At 29.4% G+C, this 23,736-nt stretch overlaps 1 protein-coding gene across 2 annotated transcripts in view; it reads right to left on the bottom strand.

The window, feature by feature from the left end:
• Positions 1-830: 830 nt before the first annotated feature.
• The window catches only part of bbg (PDZ domain-containing protein big bang), a 38,280-nt gene continuing 15,374 nt past the window's right edge, over positions 831-23,736 (bottom strand). For both annotated transcript variants that reach the window (XM_076405673.1, XM_076405672.1), the window contains exons 2-10: positions 18,437-19,266; positions 17,802-18,386; positions 17,192-17,280; positions 7,943-9,028; positions 5,137-6,068; positions 4,347-4,475; positions 3,666-3,777; positions 1,434-1,571; positions 831-1,339 (exon numbers count right to left, since the gene is read on the bottom strand). In XM_076405673.1, the coding sequence (XP_076261788.1) occupies positions 1,188-1,339; positions 1,434-1,571; positions 3,666-3,777; positions 4,347-4,475; positions 5,137-6,068; positions 7,943-9,028; positions 17,192-17,280; positions 17,802-18,386; positions 18,437-19,233 (4,020 nt within the window). In that variant the 5' untranslated portion in view covers positions 19,234-19,266 and the 3' untranslated portion in view covers positions 831-1,187. The remainder of the gene's footprint in view (positions 1,340-1,433; positions 1,572-3,665; positions 3,778-4,346; positions 4,476-5,136; positions 6,069-7,942; positions 9,029-17,191; positions 17,281-17,801; positions 18,387-18,436; positions 19,267-23,736) is intronic.

Here is a 23,736-nt window from a genome sequence, read left to right as displayed (position 1 = left end):
TGTCAGAGCAGAACTACTGCTTATAAAATAACATTTCTAGAAGTACCTATAGTAAAAGTTTAAAGAAAAATGTGGACCATTTGCCGTCCTCTTTTCCCTAAAAAAATAGAACGGGTGTACCCATTATAGAAATTATTTTGCAAATGACAAATTTTGTCTATTCATTGTATTACTATATTATTATTAATAAAAATTGATTGGCATATTTGTTTTCATATTTTCTTGCACTTGTACTATTATTACTAGCATTTGATTTTTTCCAAATTTCTTTTAAGGTTTTAGAGATGTTGCACTATTATTAATAATAGTAATCGACTTTTAGGCAAATATTTGCCAATACCCCAACAATATAATAACGCCCCAATTTGCAGGATGGCCGTGTTAGCATTTAAATCATAGATACGGCCCTAATTACTAAACAGATACTAAGTCAGAACAAATGAGCGAGGTCAGTACCACGGAATGTATCCAGAACAATATCTCTGTTTAATCAAGTTCATTGATTGAAACACATTGCTTGTCTTACCTGTCGGCCCAGTATTTCAAGCCTTTTATGTATTGGATGGGTTCACTGCTATTCCCTGTCATAGCAAACCTATTTATGGACGCTCCCGAAGAGCAATCAGTCAGCTAAAGAAATTAAAGTACTTGGAGGAATGAACATTTTATGTTTCCCAACGGTATGTTTAAAGCTTTCAACTTAAAAAAATTATAAACCTCACATTTCATATAATTATGGCATTATTATTTCAATATTATAATATTATAATACTCAGTTATTTAATATTCAATTATCAGCAAATGTATATTTAGAAAAAAAACTAGAATAATTTTTAATAAGTTTTTATTTTATAATGCAATACAAAAATTTTGTCTGTAGATGATTGATATTTTATATTAAATAATAATGATCCCACCTTTATAACAGCTTGTAAAGGTAGATTAGATATAAATCATTTTCATTTAAGGTAAGTACATCTAAGGTAAATACATTAAACGAAACAATCTATAATAATCATGCTTTAAATTCACATTTTTAAAGAAATAAATAAGAAAATATTAACACATTACCCAAAAAGCAGGTAAAATAATATTATATACAGCATACATTATAACATTTATATCAATAAATAATAACAAATGGCAAAACACACAGCAACAAATATATAGATAATAAATATATCAGACTATCGATATATATCAATTTTGATACGTCCGTCAGGGAGCTTCTTCATCTGAGACCATGCCTCAATTCGGCTTAAGTTTTGCAGATTCTGGCCATTAATCGCTAGAATTTCATCACCCACATGTAATTCTCCACCTTTATCTGCTATACCACCTAAAACGTCAATGAGGTTCATTTATTTAATTTATTTTGGATAATAACCAAATAATAAAATGTCACTTAAAAGTACTTATGTGTAAACCAATACCTGCAAATATCTTTTTAATTACTAATGGCATATCGCCTTTCGGAGAGTCTTTCCCACCTTCAATGCTAAATCCTAAACCAGCACTGTCTTTAATTAATGAGATACTGTGGGTTGGTTTCTTGTTTTCAAAATCATTATCTAAAATTAATATAAAATAGTTTAGAATAACATTAAAAATAAAATACTTTGCTATATCCAATAAATATAGAGCTTATTTTTAAATTGTAAAATATAAAAAAAATTAAAAAATGTAATCTATTAAGTGAATCCAGGAAGCAAAGTATAGTTTTTTTTGGGTTATTTTAAAAAAGACGATGTATATATGATTTTGCAGAGTAAGTATTTCGTCAACACTAAAAGTCTGGCCAGCGAAAAACTGATACGATACAAATAATTTCAGTCCTGTTACAGACCTTAAAGAAGTTATAAAATGTTCCAAGTTTTAAAGATACGTTATTACGAAAAATATGTAAGTGAATTAAGCTCGGGAGCAGACAAAGATTGCTCGTTATGGAAGCAACTCGGAGATTTAAAAGACCAATTATTGGAGGACCGCCTATTAAAAATGATCGAAATAAATGGGTTCGACGCAACGATGAAAAAGGTGAATTATTCGTACAACATTTAGCTAACGTATTTCAACCGAATGATATAGAATCTACAATAAGTACAAATCCTGTTTATCAGTCCGATGTAGCTGTAAATCTGATTTCTCCAACGGAAGTTGCTACAGAAATTGACCACAACCTCAATCCTAAAAAGACTCCTAGAATTGATGATATTTCACCTGGGTTATTGAAAGAGCTGCCACAAAAAGCAATCATCACACTGACATACATTGTGAATACCTGTTTGAGACAGAAGCATGTTCCGGAATGTTTTAAACGTATTAAACTATTTATAGTGTAGCGACCTTGAGGCATGTCGAATTGTACATCGTGGAATAACGGTCTACAAAATACCCAGAAATCTAATCCCAGATGTTGAACACGGGCGGGGTGCCAGTAGCGCCAACTAGAACCTGATAAGGAATAGTTAGCAACCCCGAGACGTTTATCTGGGAGGTTACTGAAGGGTATTTCGATTCATTCAGTACTCGTCTATCGTTGGGTTTAGACGTGCCACCATCGACTGCCCAAACCTCGTCAACAGGTAACACCGCTGCCATCCGTTTTATCATTTGAATAATTAACGGTCACATAATGTAAACACCACTGTTTTATTTCGTTTTACCTCCATTCACCGAGCCACACCATTTACCCTAAAATAGAAATACCCGATTTCCAGTTAGGATTTCGAAATCACCACTCGACAATCGACCAAGTGCACAGAGCAATTGTGATTGTTCTGCAATGCATTCGAAGAAAAGAAATATTGTCCTGCAATATTCCTGGACGTTTCACAACCTTTTAACCGGGTAAGGCATTTGGGATTAATCTACAAGATGAGAAAATTGCTACCACGGAACTACTGTCAACAGCTGGAATCATATATTTTCGAAAGAAAATTTAGAATCTAGCATGAAGGGGCATTCTCAACACTTAAACCTATTTCGGCTGGAGCTCCCTAGGGAAGTGTCTTGGGACCACTCATGTATCTGCTCTACAGTGCTGATATCCCAACAGTAAAATAAACAGTACTTGGAACATTTTCCGACGACAGAGTTATCATGGTAAAAAGAGCAGTTAACAAGATCTACAAATGGACTGGAGACTGGAAAATGCAGCTTAAAGTTTCAAATCTATCCATGTTAATTTTGCGTTGCGAAGAAATGACAAAAACTGGTTATATCACTTGATGGATACTCGAATCCTCAAGCAGAATCAGCTAAATACCTCGGCATATAACTCGATGGTAGGGTAAATTGGAAACATCATGTTAGACAAAAAGCAGATCACATTAGACTCAAAGTGAAGCAACTGTACTGGTTAGTTTGCAACTTTAGAATATACTCTCAAGTTGACCTAAAATCAGAGAGATTGATTTATCAATCAATCATAAAGTCGTCTTGGACCTATTGGATGCAAATATGGGGTTGCCCTAAAACATCAAACCAACTAGTAATCTAATGCAGCCAAAACAATGTTCTACCAATGGTATCGCTTCGCAACCAACGAAAAACTGCACGCTGACCTTTAAATCAAATGGATCACTTCAATTAAAAAAGTAAGATGTACTTAATTAAAAAAATATTATATTATCCATTTCCTGTATATTATTATAAAATAATACCTTTAATTTCGGAGGTCAATGAAAGTAGGGATGTTGATTTTCTAGAAATTGGCGAAAATGGTAGGCAATCATTTGTTTCTTCAATAATAATTTTGAAGTGTTTACGATTCTCCTAGAAAATAAATGTTGATTAAAGTTCCTATAGTATAATTTATGTTTGTTTAAGGCACCTTATAAATTAACCAATTATAAATCCTTCTCTTTTTAGATATAGATAATATTAATAAAGTGGTCATTTTATCAATAATTTTAATTACTATTACCATGTTTACCCTAACAAATTAATATTATTAACAAATAAAATATTGATTTGGAATTACTAAATAATACGAAAGTTAATAAAATTGCATTGAAACCGAATAAATGATCATAAGTGAACCTTTATGGTGATAATGTTTGTTTAACGATTTGACATAGAACTGATAATACGGAAGTTTGAATTATATCCACGTAAGTTAAATTATCGTACATAGGTAGGCCTTTAAGTTCAATGTAAACAAAATTAAGATAACTGTGGATATATGGTATAAATAGCTGATGATTTTATCAGTTTCCTTTATCGTGCATTATTATTTATGTATAAACATCAACCATTCTACCATAAACTAATGATTTTCCATATAACCGTATATTCGAGAAAGATATAGTTCAGTTGCGATATATATGTGGGTATATATTTACATTGAGAAGATTTTTGGCTTCTTCGTTGGTCATTTCAAGTGTCGGTTGGTCATTGATTGATATAATTTTATCTCCTTTTTTCAGACGCCCATCTTTATATGCTATGCTTCCATATCGAATTCTATTTATCTGTAATATAAACATAAATTAACTAAATTATTTGTTTTTAAAATGATAAATATACTTATCAAATATATCATTAATATTTACATATAAAGCAATTTGTGTTATTCTCTATAAAAATAATGCAATAGATAAATTAAAACATATATTTTAACCCAGTAATTATCATGAGTAACTGGATATTGGTACTATAACAGATTACATGTTTAAGTGGTTAAATATCGATAATGTTTATTTGCATAATGATATCAACTTGTTCAACCAAACATAACCATATAAGGAAAAACGCTGTATTTTAGTCACGTGTTTAAAATGTGTCAAATAAGAAGGTGGGTAATTTTTGGGTATGTTAACACTTAAGTAATATCAAGAAAAATGATAGTAAACAATAAAGAGTAATCAGACAAACCTCGGTCGACGTAGGGTATTTGCGTTAGCTAAAATTAGAGTTCCAAGGTACAAGTAGATCGACAATAAATGCACCTTTATTTCTAATGAATACACATTTAGGAAGACACAAAATAATAATACTTAAAAAAAAATTATTGAAATAATGAATTATCAATAAAAATGTATTAATCTAAATTATAATGTTAAGTAGAATGTTCTACCTTCTGCGAGTTTTAAATTAAAAAAAAATTCAATTATAAATATATATTTTACATACCATAATATTTTTATTTTCTTGATCACTTCCACCTATAACATTGATACCAAGTGGCGAATCAGCTGAATTCACAGTTAAATCTACAGTCACATAATGATCGGCTTGATGTGTTGGAGGAATAAGGGCAATTGAAGTAGGCCTTTTAATTTCTTTAGCAGTGTTAGATTTGGTTACTTCCTTTTCTGCTGTTTTGATATTGGCCAATTGCGTGTTCTCGATCTTTTTAAAACCACTAGGACTGGCAGTTTTTTCATCAGTTTTCTTACGCATGACCACAGTCGGTTTAGTTTTATTTGGCACAACTGTGTCGAAGGAGCTTTGCCTTTCAAAGTTCGCTTTTAAACTTTGTACACTTTGTTGTTGATTCTTACTATCCATTCTACTTGCATAGCTTGTTCTTCGAACCTTTTCAATGGCCGTTTTCTTTTCTTGTACAATTGACAATTGTGGTAATATTTTCGGTGGCGGTGCTTTCGGTGGCTGCTGAGGGGGTACTCTCGGTGGCTGCTCTGGTAGTACTCTGGGTGGCTGTTCCGGTAGTACTCTCCGTGGCTGTTCTGGTAGTACTCTCGGTGGCTGTTCCGGTACTACTCTCCGTGGCTGTTCTGGTAGTACTCTCGGTGGCTGTTCCGGTAGTACTCTCCGTGGCTGTTCTGGTAGTACTCTCGGTGTCCGTTCTGGTAGTACTCTCGGTAACTGTGGTGGTGGGCCTCTTGGTAGTTCTGGTGGTTGGACTGTTGGCATTTGTGGTAGCAATTCTGCTGGTATTTGTGGTGGTGGTTTAAGTGGCATCTGTGGTGGAACTGTATTTGATATCTGCGGCGGAGGTATTCCTGGTAGATCTGGTGGTGGTACTGTAGGCGGTTTCAGGGTTGGTAGATTTGATGGTATACATGTTCTTTTGCTAGGAACTGGTTTTGAATCTAAAACTTCTGAAATAAATATATACGGTCACAGTTATATAACTACAATACTATAATATAATATTGCGGCTATAATAAGGTATGAGTACAAGATCTAAATTTCTGTTAGATGATATTAATAAAAAAACATAACTATTAAAAATGAAAACAAAAGATATAAATTATTATTTTAAAAGTGTTCTTTATCAGTAGCTACTACGTTTTTCCACCTTTCTGGCAACATTTCAATTTCATAATTCAGGATTTCAGTATCTTTGATGAAAAAATGCTTTTCAGTCAGAGGCGAATATGTTCGAACAGATGATATTCAGAAGTGGCAATGTCTGGTGAATAAAGTAGGAGGTAGAAATTCTCATTTAATCGGATCATTTCCTATTTTATTTTATAAAATATAACTGAAAATCGATATCAGTTACTTTGAACTAAAAATCTGTTTAATTTAGGAATAAGCGTTTTTAATTAAAGTAGCCATTGTAATTAAAACCAAAAACCTTTTTTTTAATAAAACAAGAAAAGTACAGCTACACTTAAATAAATCTGTGTCAGTACATAATTCAGCAAAATTATTCATAATTTACACTGACAATGTATAATAGGAAGTAAAATTTAAATCAAATATTATAAATCCATCAAACTTAATTCATGGTCTTCATACATACAAGTATGTGATATTATAGCATTTATACATCTCTTGCTATTAAAATATTATTAAGAGATGATGATTGCTGATTGAATTACCATTAAACTAAATACCATATATTTTGATATGACATTACTAAATGAACGAATGTTATGGTGTAATCAAATAATTGATTCAAAAAGTGTATAAATCTCTTGACTTATTTTTTATTTATTTAAATTTTAAGTTTCCTACCCGATATTGTTATGAGTTAGTCATGGGTTAATTAATTCCTGATTAAGAAATTACTTGATCAGAAATATACATGATAATAAAAATTATTTGTTGCAGGCTGATGTCCTGTTGCTAAACATTTTGTTTGTACCAGCGTTGAATTCTCAGACTTCAACATAATAATTTGATTTCAAATACCATGAGACAAGATGTTACTCATTCAACGACTCTCTAATAGAACTTTCTAAACCTTGGCAAACTGGATAGTCTGCTATTCAAATTTGTTACACTTTTTCTTGATATTTGATATTCAAAGTTAAGTTTATATCATATATAATGCAAAATATTCATTAAGGAAGTTATGGAAAATACATCAAGTTATTGCAGTTTTAATAATATTTTCAAAATAAAATAATTAGTATTAGTACGGTTTGAATATCTGTAATTGGAAATTGAGATACCTGATATTTTCAAGATATTATTATATAATCATTCGGATATAAAAAAGATTTTCTAGAAATTTTCTTGGACCTGTGATTATTCAGATGATTTTCATGTCATGTTATGCCATGTTATGTAATATCATGATTTTCACATTACGAAAAAAAAAAGGAAGAGTTAATATTACATAACATTGTCAGAGTGACGGTATTTAAAAATAATGGCTACATATGAGAAGTAAAATAATTTCCTTCTAACCAATGCAATGCAATGCATTTGTATTTGCTATGAAAAAAGTGTGAGTTGTTTATTCATTAACCACATTTTACAGATTTGACCAGCAGTAATTATTTCGATAGAGATAGTAAATAAAAGAGTGTTTCATGGAATAGTTATCGTGGTATTTTATTGATTTTGTAGAAAAAAGTGCAAAAAGATATATCACTACTGGAAAAAATATAAAGAAGCTATTAGATATATATCACATGAAAACATGTATGAAAGTAATTTTTAATAACAACAATGTATAATGATAACGTCATCAGCATAATTATTAACAATATCTATAATAGAAACTACTATTACTTACTTTGATTTTGTTGTGTTTTTGTCGATTGTTTGACAAATTCTAAAACAACCGGTTCGTTGACTAAAATAGGAGAATCTTGAGCGGCCTTCAATATAAAGTTATCGTTTTTCGTTTTCGTTATATCTACGCTAATTTCGGATATCTTATGATCCAACTCCATCAAGTTTTCTCGACGATTTTCATTTGGTTTTAATTTGTTATCATCAATTAAATCACTTTTGCTATGATTATTATTAGGTATGATTTTATCATTGTTTATGAATGTAGGTGGCGGTGAAGCTCTAGAATTTAAGCTGGAAAGACTTGAACTTACAGCTGAATCATTATCACTATCTACGTGATCTTTTATCCGCATGATCTTTGATGATCGGTAATCAAAGTTGAAATCGGAGCGAGTTGGGGAGGAAATACTTTCTAATGATTTCAGTTCCTCGCTTTGTCTGGATTGGACGCTGCTAATATATTCATAATTATTTTCTTGATGGAAGGTTTCTGTTGATTTTTGTGCAGTGTTTGTTAAAATGTTTAAACTTCTCCTTTTAAAAGCAGGAGAATATTTTGGTAAAGTCGTACTCGTTAGCCATGATTGAGAGATGACGGATGATATTGATGATGTTTGGGGAATGGGTTGAGCGTCGCTATCAACGTCATTGGCTTGTACATCAATATCGACTGATAATGAATTAACGCTTTTAATTTCAGGAATATTAATTTGATGAAAAGCATTCGTTTCGGGTGCTTCTGGAATAACAAGACCCTTCAGTTTTGACATACGTTTCCTTTGATTTGACGCTTTCTCTTTCGAATAAACCGACATATCAATTAAACTTTGTGAATGTGTATATAGTAAATTGGAATGTTCTCGAACATACAAAGTATCTTCATTGTCTAAGCTTTTCGGCCGTAAGTCACAGTTTGAATTGCTCAAATAACGGTCAACGCCAAGACCGTGATAGTTACTTTCTTCTGTTTTATATTTGTTTTGATGGTTCCTGAGAGTAGGTTTTTCCACGAAATCAGGTGATTCGTGACCATCAGGAGGTTGGCGGAAGTCACTCGATAATACATCCATATGATCGTTATTATCTGAAACACAAAATAAGAATTAAAATCTTATTAAAACTGCTACTACAAAAATAGACAAACCCATATTACCATAAATAAATATACATCAAATATGTTATAACTGAAAATCAAGTATCTTGTTTAAAGATACATTTATTTTTTCGGGATAGCATAATTTCATCAGGATAATCCCGTTTAAAGAACGATGCTATCAGAATAAATTAATACCCAATATTGTTGAATGTAGCCTTATCAAGCTTATATCTCATGATTAACAGTATTCATAATCCGATCTGATATCATCCATATTTTTATAAATCCACCAGAAAAATAATATTTAAAAATGAAAATAAAATAATAAACTGGGAAGGTGTTATTAAAAAATAACCATTGTTACTAAATATATCTCAACACTCAATTTTTTAAAAATGTCCACTTTTTATGAAATCAAATTGCAACAAATATTATTTTTACAACAAGTACTAACAATTATTGTTTTTTAAATTAAACAGTTAAAATTGTTGGGTATTAAAGAGTAAAAAACCAATTAAATATTAATCCGTTTTTGATTATTAAATATGATAAATGGCTAAATTTTGGCTTCACCATTTTGTCAGGAATAGCCAAAAACCAGGGATGATTATATATACTGCGGATTAAATATATGTATAACTACTATATATTTTTGCCAACAAAAAAAATATCGACATATATGGTTATCAAAAAAGAATATTATTGGCTTAGAGACAGTTGCTAACTTTTGGTCTATTTGATAATTAATATTTTAAGACATTTTCCTAACATAAAAAATACATTTAATTGATTTTACATTTTGATATATATTTATATATATATATATATATATATATATATATATATATATATATCACATCAAATAAATTATTCAAATATTGTATAAATACATCCAGAATATTTTTGGTAACAATTATAATAAAAGTTTATACAAATAATTTACAAATATGATTTAATGTGAGGTGAGTGTGCAACTAGAAAATAAAAGATAATATTCACATACTTACACATAATGATCAATAAGCAATATGGCAACAACAAAACTGCCTTGGTATCTGATATACAATATATAAATAGGATATTTAACTGTATCAGCAAAATATTATCTTTTGCGTAATCAAATTATTATTATCAATTGATATGTATGGGATTTTTATAAATATATTATCGATACATATAGCATCTGTTATAAACATGCTTTTTGTGTAAACTTATCAGCTAGCAATCAATGAGTTGTTAAGGTATTGAAAGATATATTTCCTTGTTGTCTTGGATAGTCAGCTAGAACGGAATGGGTTTTGGCAGATGTTGGTTTAACTTAAGGGTTACATGTTTTACGGGCGACCTGTCGTAGTTCCTCATAAACCAAGGAGCCTTAAGTATCGCTCGAGCTTTTTTAGTTTGAAAAACCTAAAGTTGGACAAACTATTTATCGGAGACTTACTTGGGCCTCATACAGTTAAACCGATATAACTAACATCTTATAGAGGATAACCTTCAAAAGAATTGAAAGTTTGCCATTTTTCCGGAATAGCAGGAATAACTTACTATACAGATTTTGGTTTTGCAAATGGCATGCTGATTTTGGGCTGACCATTGAATATAGAGTATATATAGAGGTTTTACTTAAATAGGCGAAACCCAGAAAATGTTTTGCGTGGTCCGTTCGATGTCACTTCCTCGATTTTACCGTAATAAGACCACAACAATTATTTTGATATATATCATACATTTTAATTTTTTGGTGCTTAGTATTGCTTTTTGGTATGTTTTCTCCATTCTGACGTATATCATACGATTGAACTGTTTTAATTATCGGTTTCATAATTTTCACAGTAACATTGTAAAAATAATTATATCTTATCTCAATACATTTTTGTGTTGAGCAAGTACGTAAATTATTAACAGATACAGACTTTCAGTATGAGCGAAATTTTAATACATCTTATTTGAATTGATAGCACTAAAGAAATATGAAAAAGGGAAAAAGGGCTATAGACAATTTTGATTATATTTGCCACGAGATATGTTATGATTTCGATTAGATTGCAGCCATTTTTATATCCACATTTAATTATTTTTTATTTATATATTCATATTTCATTATTTTTATTTATATACATTATATACTTATATTTTAGCTTTTTGATATTATATAATATTTGTATTTATATAGAATTTTATAACCATGTATTAATGGTTTTGAAAAATTATATTTTGGTTTTATTTGAAATTTAATTGGAATGTGACGTCAGAGGTTAGTCACGTGATGCGTATGAAATCATCGACCAATGAAATGCTCTCTTAATAAAATATTTTCATTCGTAAATTCGCCTGTAATGGTAATTTAAACTAACCAATGAAATTCAGCGAAATGACGTTGTCAGCGCCTTCCTGCTGAGACAACCCAAAACAATTCTGAAATTATTTGTATTAATTTCTATATATGTAACACTCTATATTTTACCTTGTGCCATTGAACACTGCGACCGAAGAGGCCTTATAGAAGGTCCGACCGACTGAAAAGCTCATAGTAGATGATTAATGACAATCCCGTTTGTTTTCTGACCGGGCTTTTCTGACTGGGCTTTTCTGACTGAGTGTTTAGAAGAAAAGGAGAGGAAAATTGTTTTTAGTAACGAAGCGCATTTTTAGATTAACTATAATCTTGAATTCAAAACCGGCATAAGTCTCCTTTTCTCAACCAATATGCTGCTTTTATTGTAATATTGATAAAACTAGCATTTGACAAAATAGCTTATTTACGCTTTTCCATATGCACCATTAGTGAAGCAAAATACTCCAACTGTGATGTGCTCGAAGGTGATCTTGAAAGTGTTTGATGAAGTACTATAGAAGGTGATCCGTTTGTAAATATTTTAGTCTAATGTATTCTCACACACCATGTGGCTCTATAATGACTATATAGTGAAGAATTATCGACCTTCAACATATGTATCAGTTAAAATTTTATTACTACTTTATTAACTTTAATTTTTAAACTTTAATTTTTTTATTACTTTAATTTAAACATTTTATTAACTTTAATGTTACTATTTTAATTCATATCGAATGATATGGACTTGAATGACATCGGATGCCATGATGAATATTCTGCATAAACAATTTGAGAATGTGCCTCACGCTAAGTTGGCTTAAAATGTTAACAACAGTGTTAACTCTCTTCTCTATTGTTGTATTAACCAGTTGGACCTTTATGAGACACATCATTTCTACCTTTTTCAAACATGGTCTGACAAAGTGACATGGTTAGGAAAAAATTAATTGATATAATTCTTTGGTGGTAATCAATTGTAATATACTAAACCCAGTAAGCATTAAGATATTTAGTTATTTATGTTATTATATAAAATAACTAGAAGCTTTTTGGAAAAGAAACAACCATTTTCATATCATCACCATCATATCACCATCAACTCACTGATGCAACATTATTTCATGTGTTATTTTTTCTGTAAAATAAGGTCAATTTTTTATATTATATGACGAAAGACACGTAATTTTATGTTTCACACAATGTAACCTCGATAAATAAAATTAGTAATAAAAATTTCAATTTTAAAATCCTTCAATATACATTCGCGATAAACACCTTTCTTTATCTCATTTTTAAGGTATGAGAATATATGTCATATAAAATACTTTTGTTATAGTAACAAAAAATTGTATTGTAAGAAGTATTTACTTTAAAATCATTTTTGCATCATTTTTAAACGACAATACAAAACAGAAATTATTAGATATGTTTAGTTATATTATAACAGTATCTAAATTAGTAACAAAATTAAATATTGATAAAAGATTTAAAAAGCTGATCAATCATATTAATGTTAAAAATATATCGGACCACTCTAATCACATTAAATAAATAAACTTGGAATTAAATAAAACGTGAAGAAAGTCTATTTTGAGAAGAAATTTGGAGTTAGAATTGAAGGACCAGAAGTTAAAGAATTGAAATCTGGCTGAACCCAACTTGTATTGAAATTCTTGCTTTTAGACAGCATGTTAATATAATAATAGTAATTATACAATAAATATAAAAATTATTGAAAATGATACGCTGCTCACTCGCATATTGGAAAATTTGTGTAAACAATGGAAGCGTTTAAAAATGATATCCTATCCCACCTGTTGCAGTTACTAGAGGTTGTCCTATTCGATTATTAGTTATTCCGACATCATAGTCTTACTGATAAGTATTTCTTTGAGCATACAATAAAAAAAAACTATTTACCGTTTTTATTAATTATCTTGAAGTTCTTATGTTAAGAACAGACTCTGCAGAATACTAGAGACATAAAATAAAAACATTAAAATGTACAAAAGTACATTCTAACAATAAATATACAGTAAACTTATAGAATCATTGTTAAATTTGTTATTATGCTACTATGACGGAGAATTATTATCGCATAGATTATTGATACAGAGATAAATATTATTTATAAACTTTCAATATAATATTGGTTTAAAATAACTTTTAAAAACATAACTGAATAATAAAAATTTTAAACCATTATATGTGTACATATTTATACGTTATCTGTGGTTCTTATATAATATCATAAATAATCTAAAATATTTTTGCACACATAATCAGTTGTTAATGTATTTTTATAACTAACTGGTTACTTTACAGGTTAAAAATCTCATTGAGTATATCCTGAGGCTGTTCTATAACACATGGTATACAGACGCTCCAAAATATACATTTTTAACTGTTTTCTTGAAAGTTCTTTATTCAAACAATCGAGTTTTTGTTGCATAGCCGTTTTAATTTTTGTAATAACTATTAATAATGTTGGATTAATATAAAGAACTTATTAATCAAATGTATCGGATTATAATGTTTTCAGGATTTGTATTTTCTGCAAGTTCTTTTTACTTATAACCTTGAGACATATCGTACGTTCATTCCAATAAGTTTGAATAATTCTAATTCTAATAAAGCTATAGCAACATGTTGTTCGAAATAAAAGCCGCTCAAATATCTTAACTAATTTCTAACAGATAACTTTTAATAAATAATATTATCTTTAAGTGCCCTGTTGTTAAATTTAACTAACTTACCCACTTATTTACGAAATAACAACAAGTTAAAATAATCACAACAATAATCACAGAAACAATTCACTAAACTTTAAATCATCATGTATATCACCTTATGGATTCTCTTACGAACTCTTAACTGCAATTTTTTCAACTTAGTTTGGTCAAAAAATATTAGGAAAAGTACTGTATTTTCTTATATTTAGTAGTCCTTAAGACCGAATGTAGAATATTGGCAATAATGTACCGGAATTTGATGAATTTCAATTACGATGGAGTTTTCGGGTAGAACGCAAAGCGACTGATGAAGAAAGAAACAAATGGTATGAATCAAAGGTCACTGGACTGGGTACAAGTCAAGGGCATTCAAGAGGTAGAAAAGATCAGAATTCGCCAATGGTGGTATATATTGGTATCGATTGACAAAAATCGTCTAGATTTCTTGTATTTTACCTTTTTTTTTATTCATTTACAATTTTTGTATATTTTGATTTGAAAGAAATACAGAAATTTATATAGTGACTTCTCAATAATTTACATAATTTTAATAACGTTAGAATTTAATATAAGCATAATTGTAATTATTAAAAGAACAATAATTTCTAACATATATTTTGTTTTGATCTAATTGAAGAAATAATTACTGAACATTAGACACACTATAATGTAATCTTAATAAATTAGTAATAATTGATAAATAAATCATGTATCTAATACTACTTAAAAGCAAGACAATTTATATTTATATATTTATAAGTGATTATTGTTATATCAAGAATTATAGGCATCAAATTATCGAAATTGTGCAAAATCGGAAACTGTCGAATTAATTATGATATTATTACAATAATTGATATGAAATTTAATAATTTAATAATTATCACTATATTATTTAAAAAATTAATCAATGACGCTGAACAAAATAAAATTGATAGAAATAAATTGATGAAAACCTATCATTAACCTAATTAATTATTTCGATTATTCCTGTAGTTTTCTATAAAATATATATTTTTTCAGGAATAATCAACTGTTTATTTATTCTTAATAAGTTCTATAGTTATACTGCAACTGTAAAATAAAGAATTACTTACCACTCTTGTGTTTATATTGAAATAATCAATAATGCTGAACAAAATAACATTGATAGAAATAAATTGATGAAAACCAATCATTAACCTAATTAATTATTTCGACTATTCCTGTAGTTTTCTATAACATATATATTTTTTCAGGAATAATCAACTGTTTTTTTATTCTTAATAAGTTCTATAGTTATACTGCAACTGTAAAATAAAGAATTATTTACCACTCTTGTTTTTATATTGAAATAATTGAAATAATCTGAAAAATTAAACCCTATGTAAATACATACATGTAATTAAGCCATTTTTAGTGTTATTGCCTATTGTTTAAAATAGCTCAATTTTTCAACAATCGATTTTTTCTGTTTTAGTGGTTGTTTTATCATGGTAAACATTGTAAATATTATTTATAGATTAAGAGTTCCAAAAATGTACAGTAAATTAAAGAAAATATTTAAATAGTAATAAGCAAGTAAATGTATCGTGTTTTTAATTATTGTAATAATTAAACTGTAAAATTAATAAATACTAACAGTAAATGTTTGATTTTGTTAACAAAAAAATGTATTAAAAAATCTAAGAATAGTTATATTCCAATATTTTTCAATTGATACTGTTAGTATAATTACTAAGTGCTAATTGTTATTGAAACTAATTATAGATAATCATCAAATTTACCTCTAATTGCTAAAACTAATTCAAAATAAACAACAGAAATTATAATAATAAAAATAATTATTAATATAATTAATTATTTTAATTATGAGTTTAAATAAAATCACAATATTAATAATTTTTATTTTATTTCTAGTAGGTTGTGTTGAAATATACGAGGATTAAAATAAATTCTTGAAAATTAAGACAAAAACATATCTTTAAAAAAACTATGATTATTTTTTAGTTTTTACTTATACTTGAAATTTTGTTGAATTACAAGGAAACCATATCACTACCTACGTTTGCTGTGTGTGACCTTAAAATCAGTAACAAACAGAGACAAAGAAGGTAATGGCCAAGAAACCTACAAAAGCAAGATTTACAATTCTATAAAGCTTAAATGCGTACCGTGTATTTTTCTATTACTGATAGCAATGAATATATTGTTGATTAAAGAGAGTCCGCCAAAAATAGACAACCGACTACAAACGAAATCGACGAAACAACCAAGTAACGTTCGATGTTTCAAAACTAAGGTTTCTTTCAATTATTATGACTACCCCTGTCACTAATCTAATCGAAAAAATGATTTTACATTTTATATGTATGTATAATACAGTTATAAATTAAGATTTTGGTCTCTTTTCAAAATTTTAAATGAAGAATTAATATGAGTTGGTCGTTTCTTGATCACATATAATGTGTTATATCGAAAACTATATTTTATATTACCTAATCCGAATAACTAGTAACTGAAAATATTCTCTATATACTCTAAAACCAAAATAAAATATGGTATAAGTAACAATCGATAAAGATATTTATTTTGGTGCAGTTAATCTAAATGTATCAGCTTAAAATACAAAAAAATATTCACATACTGATATATAATCTAGTTGGCTTGAAATGAGCGCAAAAATGCAGTTCCACCTTGTTTTGAAATGTACGAGTCATTATACAACCTGTTATTTTTAGACATGATTTAATTTCTTCAAAAGGGAATAGTTCACAGCACACCTAATAATTATTCTAATTTTAGAACAATTTTCTCTGTTCGATTTAATACTTTTGCATTAATTGTTGTTATTATTTAGTGAGCATCAAGCGCATTCGGCAATATATAAACATTTTATGAAAGTTTAGTAATTTTACTGTACTTACTGCTGGAAGAATTAAACACGGAATATAAATATGGGATGAATGAATATTTATTATAAACAAATAAAATATTTTGTTTTAATCATCCCAAGTACAATAAAAATATATTTTACGAACCTACAGAATATGTTTTATGGTTAACACACCAACAATATATAAAATTTGAATATATACTTACCATTATAGGAATCAGAACTTTCATTTTTGATGCAGTTACTTGTAGAGCCATCTGTTTCTTTTCGGATTAACATTGGTCCAAATGATAAACTGTAAATAAGTATATTTATTTTTTATATTAAATATAGTTTAATTAATAATGAAAAAATAAATTTTATTTTAAAAATTTCATATTTTTTAGTAGTTTTAAATAGTTTTGATAGATTTAAACAAGTGTCGATTGGAAAACTCGATGGTTATTAGAATATTAGATGAAACAAACAAGAAGATGATTTGAATGCTAAATAATTTGTGTTCCCGAATATGTATTACTGTAACAGCACAAAATTTTATCATACACCAAATATCTGAGGTATATTGCGTAAGTTGATTATTTTCTTCGAAAAATTGTGACATGTATTATTCATATATCTCACTTTATTTGTCATTCTCAAACTGTTAAATTTGAATATTTATCGTGTGAAATATGAGGATGAAAATAGGAATTGCTCATAAGGAATTTACTATGTGAGGTGTCCATTCATACTAGCTAATGTACACTAAAATAGCCTTTATTAACATCTCTAAATGGATTTTTTTATTTATATGTTTTTAAAATTTTTAGGTCTTACCATGTATTATTTGCTGCTTTATGTTGTTTCTGATCCTCCTCATCCTCGCCTATTGTGGATAACGGGGGGAAGAAAATCCACTTAGAGTTTTCATTTTTACTGACATCATCATATTCTAATGTGCTGTTTGAACAAGACGTATCTTGCTCTGGACTATCATTTTTCTCAAATTGTCGTTTCAGTATATCAACTTTATTAGCTATTTCCTTTTTGGGTACAAATTTAACAAGCCTGGGCAAATTATTATCCATCTCATGAATTAATTCTTTGGGTGTTATTGATCTAGGAGCTACCGTTGGCGGTCTAGGGACTTCTGTGTTATTTAATATAAAACTGGCCGAATCGAACTGATCAGAATGTGAAAACAATTCAGTTTCGTGATGAGATTTTTCATACTCTTCTGCCAAGCCGTTAATTATATTATTGTTCTCTTCGAGAATAGATGATTTTGTTACAGGGAATAAATCGTCATTATCAAATTCGTTAATGATATACGACAAATCTAGGTGCTTTTGAATTGATGTTGGTGTTGACGGTAAACTTCCAGCAAAGCTCGAAGTTGTGGTTGTTGGAAAAGATGCAAATCTATAAAATAAATTATGTTAATAGTCCTATGTTTTATCAACATAACATACCTGTCCAAAACTGTAGATATACTGCTTCCCGTATCATCAGATTCGCTAAGACTTTGTGTTGATTCTTGAGAAATCAAATCTAAGTATACGTCAGCATCTGGGGGTCCAAAACTAACATCGGGTAAGTGTCTTTTTAAATCAGGTGAATATTTCTTTCTAGAATTGTTCATAGGTGACTGTAACCGATTTGATTTCGACACTAAAGCTTCGTGTTTGAAAATGGGGATAATGTTATCGTGATTTACTTCTCCATTTTGGACGTTCTTTAGTTTTCGATGATGTTTACGCGGCGGCACCAAGGGTGGTTTTCTTTCTTCTGTATTAATGACGACTGAGTAATTCTGTTTTGTAGTTTGCGTGAATCCATGGTTGACCAATAATTTAATGGTCATATTAGATTCTTTTAAATAACGAACGCAGTCTATTCGGGTCATGTTCTTGACAGGTACTGAATCAATTTCTAGTATTTCATCTCCTTCTTCTAATTTTCCCCAGGAACTTTGAACTCTCGAAGCCGGACTGTCCACGGCACATGACTGAATATACAAACGTTTTACGCATTCATGAGCTTTTGTGCCACCTTCAAATTTTAAACCAAAACCCAATCTTTCACCAGGTAATCTATAGACAGTAATTTCTTCCGTTATATCGGTTAAAGAATTAGTGTCTTCATTGTTTATGGTCAGCACAGTAACATATTCGGATTTGGTGGTCGTTTTTGATAAAGAGTGATGAGTTTTCATTTCAGAACTAACAGATACAACTGTGATGAAGGAATCGTCAATTTTACAGGACATTTTGGCATGATCATTAAATAGACTTTAAATAATCTGCAACAAATAAATGCATATCTATATATTTTATAAACTTATTTATATATTACTAACTTACTAATAACTACTAACTTATTATATATTTTATATCTATTATAGATCAATATATATATATATATATATATATATATATATATATGATATATATATATATATATATATATATATATATATATATATATATATATATAATATATATATATATATATATATATATATATATATATATAATATATATCGATTTTTATAAAATTCTCTTTATTTCTATATATCTCCATTTATAAAAGCAAATGTTAATAAAATAGCTAATAAAATCTTATGGATTACAAAAGGAGGCCTTTAAAATACTAAATGAATATGGTCAAAAATGTGTTTTCTCTGATTTTTGTTGTTTTCTCGACATTCTTGGCAATAATTCCAATATTCCGGCTTGATAACTGCAGTGGTTAAAGCGACAGACCGCCTTCCTACTGCTGCGATAGTGGCGGATTTGAATCTCGCAGGGCACGGATCTATTTTATGTTTGTGATTGAAATTGCAAATATCTCCAGGCAACAGTGAAAACAGTATATCCATCCAAGTTGTGCCAGCAACCGGAATGTGTAAGACCGAATATCTTTTGGGATGATCTTATAGTTGGTTACTGGCCAGTCGTTAGTCTTAATGCCGAGGACCGTGGTTCGGAGCCCAAGTTAAGCAATAGGTCCAGTTTAGAGAAACTCTGCTTAATAAAAAGAAGAGACTTTTAAGTATAATAATAATAATAATTCCAATATATTAATCTTTATTATTAATCTTAATACGGAATTAAATATTCTTATACTCTAATTCTTTAACTCTAATCTCTCTAATTTATATCAATATTGTAACCCTACAAACTGTATTTTATGCCCTAACTAGTTTTAATTACCTATTTTATATTGTCATGCATATTATTGAAGAATTAATTATATAATATAAAATATAAGATAATATATAACAGGTCAATTGAAAAGTCCCCGGCCTACCATAGTAAAACACATTTTTTTGGCAAATTTAGTTTTTTTATTCAACATAATTTCCTTATATATTATAGCGACCCTTCAACTTTTCGATACAATTTTTGTGGCACGATTTGTCCTTTGCTTCAAAACAGGTCTCAGTTTTGGCGATCACCTCTTCATTAGACGAATATTTTTTCCCAGCGACCATTCTTTTGAGATCTGAGAACAGGAAATAGTCGCTGGGGGTCAGATCTGAACAATATGGTGGATGAGGAAGCAATTAGAATTCATGGATTTTTGCCATCGTTTTCACTGACTTGTGACACGGTGCATTGTCTTGGTGAAGCAGCACTTTCTTTTTCTTCAAATGCGGCCGTTTTTCGGCGATTTCGTCCTTCAAACGCTCCAATAACGCTATGTAATAGTCGCTTTTGATGGTCCATCCTTTTTCAAGGTAGTCAATGAAAATTATTCCATGTGTATCCCACAATACAGACGCCATAACCTTACCAGCCGACGGGTTCATCGTGTGCAATCCAGTCGGATGACTGTCGATTGGCCATGTTTCATCCATTGTCACATATCGGCGCAACAATTCGGGTTTATTACACTTGATCATCTTTAAACACTGATCCGAATCAACTCGTCGTTGTTTTTGGTCAAAAGTGAGCTCGCGCGGCACCCACTTTGCACAAAGCTTTCTCACACTCAAATATTCGTGAATGATATGATGTACACGTTCAATTGAGATCTTTAGTGTTTGCTATTCCATTCAATTTCAATTTACGGTCATTCATAATCAGTTTGTGGATTTTGTTAATGTTTTCGTGGGTAACAACTTCTTTTGGACGTCCACTGCGTTCACCGTCTTCGGCGTTCATTTCACCACGTCTAAACTTAGCATACCAATCCTTAATGGTTGATTTTCCTGGAGCAGTGTCCGGAAACTTGGCATCAAGCCAAGTTTTTGCTTCAACTGTATTTTTCCCTTCAAAAAGGAATATTTTATCAACACGCGAAATTCCTTTTTATCCTTTTTTTCACAATAACAAAAGTTGTTTCACTCAAACTGCTATAATTTACAAACTAATAATTCGACAGCTGTCAAATTTTATACACGCATCTTTTAAAAGTTAGAGCTAACTAAAAACATATGGATTTAATTCTAGTAGCGCTATCTATGTGCCAGGCCGGGGACTTTTCAATTGACCTGTTAAGTTTCAGAATATATTTTATTCAATATTGGCAAAAAATGATGGCGTTATAAATTATGCGATCGGCTACGAAATATTCCATTATAATAAATATCTTGATCCCTAGGAGCAAAGAAAAGCTCAATATCAAAAGGTTATTAAATAATAATAGTCTAGAGGAATATGAGGACTATATGGCGAATGCGCCGTAATATTTATTTAACGCATTATTTTTTTGGACGAGTCTTTTATATGCTTACTTGTAATAATTAAGTAACAAAACACTTTTTCTGATCTGTCCAGTCTGATTACTACGTGTGCGTATCAGATTTTACATATTTTTGGTCACATATTACAAACATCTATTCCCAAAGTGGGAATCTAAGCCTTTAATTTCAGACGAGTGGGTAATTTAATCGCTAACCAGCATCTGATAATCTTGGTTAGGCAAGAAATTAGAGATTATATTCAATAAAATGGCATCCCAAGCAATACCAACAAAAAGCTTGTAATAGTAGATTGTATTAAAAAAAAGCAATCAGCCTATTGAAAAAATATTATGGCGCCGATATCTCAATCCATACGGTCACTTTAGATGAATCAGGGGTGTTCTAACGCTTGCATTTCGGATTCGTTACACTCCAACAACGGATCTGATAGTGATGCAAAAAACGTTGATAACATACACACATTATTAGCATTGCACATAGTTTATAAAGTCTTTGCTTCATAAAATAATGTTTATTATTAAATTATGCCTAAAATTAAATTTTGAAACAAATAAATATGGTGAATGCGCTATGACAAACCAGAAATAACTGTTTAAATATTTTAACTGCTAAATCACAATAATAGTATATGAAAAAAGATAAGCTTGTGTTTTGTATTTTGCATGGTACAGCAATATGAGTACTGAAAAAAATTACAAATACGATTGTGTTTTTCAACAATAATGGTTTTAAATAGTATAATTAAAATAAAATTATTTTATGTGGTAGTTTACTTCGAAATAGGGAAAACTTTTCAATAAGTACTTATTCCTCTAAACATTTTAAAATTTTCTTGCTTCTTAATTTCACTGCTTGAACTGAACAACAATAAATGAAATAATATAATTTAATGGGGCAATATGCCCTTGTTTTATCTAATTGGCATATACTGTTTGTATTGGTCTATTTTTTAATTAATTCCTTTTTTAATTTAAAAGTAAACGTAAACATTCTGCAATAGCCTTATTTACAATACAGCCGCTCTCATCTCTGACGCAACGAAAATTAAAAGGTAAATATTTTTCAATGCAGAAATCCTTAATTGTTTTACTGATAAATCATTATTACCGTATATTACATTATTTATGGAATTAGGCTATAGCAGTTACTACTCAATAGCGGATAAAATTTATTTTTGAAGTACAGGAGTTATCAAGGTCAATATTAATTAATATTAATTAGAATTACATTTTTTTATGATCTGTTGTTTAACACAAATTTTCACAAATTTTTCCGCAGTTAAAACTTGACTCTTGGTGGTCTTGGCAGTATGCGATCAACTTGAAAATTTAACTGTTTCTTCATTTGATTATTTAGTAAAGTCCACACAATTATAATGATTTATAAAATCGATATACTTGCATAAAGAATTTTTAAACGATGACTATTTTGAGGAAAAAATCAAGGTCAAACTTATGAAAATTATTAGACTAGCGATAAAAAGAAGAATTCTAGAAGTGATGATCTCCAGTGCTTGCCATGGAGGGCCTTTAAATATTTTGTATTGTGTTTGTGTGTTTGCAACCGTCTTTTTGTAAAAATATGCTAATAAAAACTTAAACCTATTAATTCCTTAACAGTACCCAGAAAAATATTGAAAAAAATTTAAACACTAAACAGATAGATAAAGTAATTTATGTCTTTTGAATTAACCTTTTTTTTTTTCAACCAGCACTAAATGATTATGATACTTTCACCAAGCAAATTGTTGATAATTTACAGCGACTAACTATTTTTAAATGTATATTTCAATATTTGCTATATTCAGCACGTAATACAAGTCACTTTCATCGACAATATATGTGATAGAAAGTCATAATATATTCAATAAAAAGTTTAAGTAATAAGTTATTCAAAAAACTGGTTAAAATTAATAGTTAGTATGAAAAATAAAAGTTATTTTGAATTTTTACATATATTTTAGAGTCTCCTTTTTACTAACTAGGGTTTATCTGGACTGGACATACTGCTTAACGCGGGCTCCGAACTACGGTCCTCGGCATTAAGCCTATGGACTGGTGA

The sequence above is a fragment of the Rhynchophorus ferrugineus genome, unplaced genomic scaffold (assembly GCF_030347505.1).
Source record: "Rhynchophorus ferrugineus isolate W39M unplaced genomic scaffold, kcgeb_rfMv2 rfM5, whole genome shotgun sequence".
In the NCBI taxonomy this organism is placed as follows: Eukaryota; Metazoa; Arthropoda; class Insecta; order Coleoptera; family Curculionidae; genus Rhynchophorus; species Rhynchophorus ferrugineus.
Note: the sequence above shows the minus strand (reverse complement) of the source record. Positions and strands in the feature narration are given on the sequence as shown.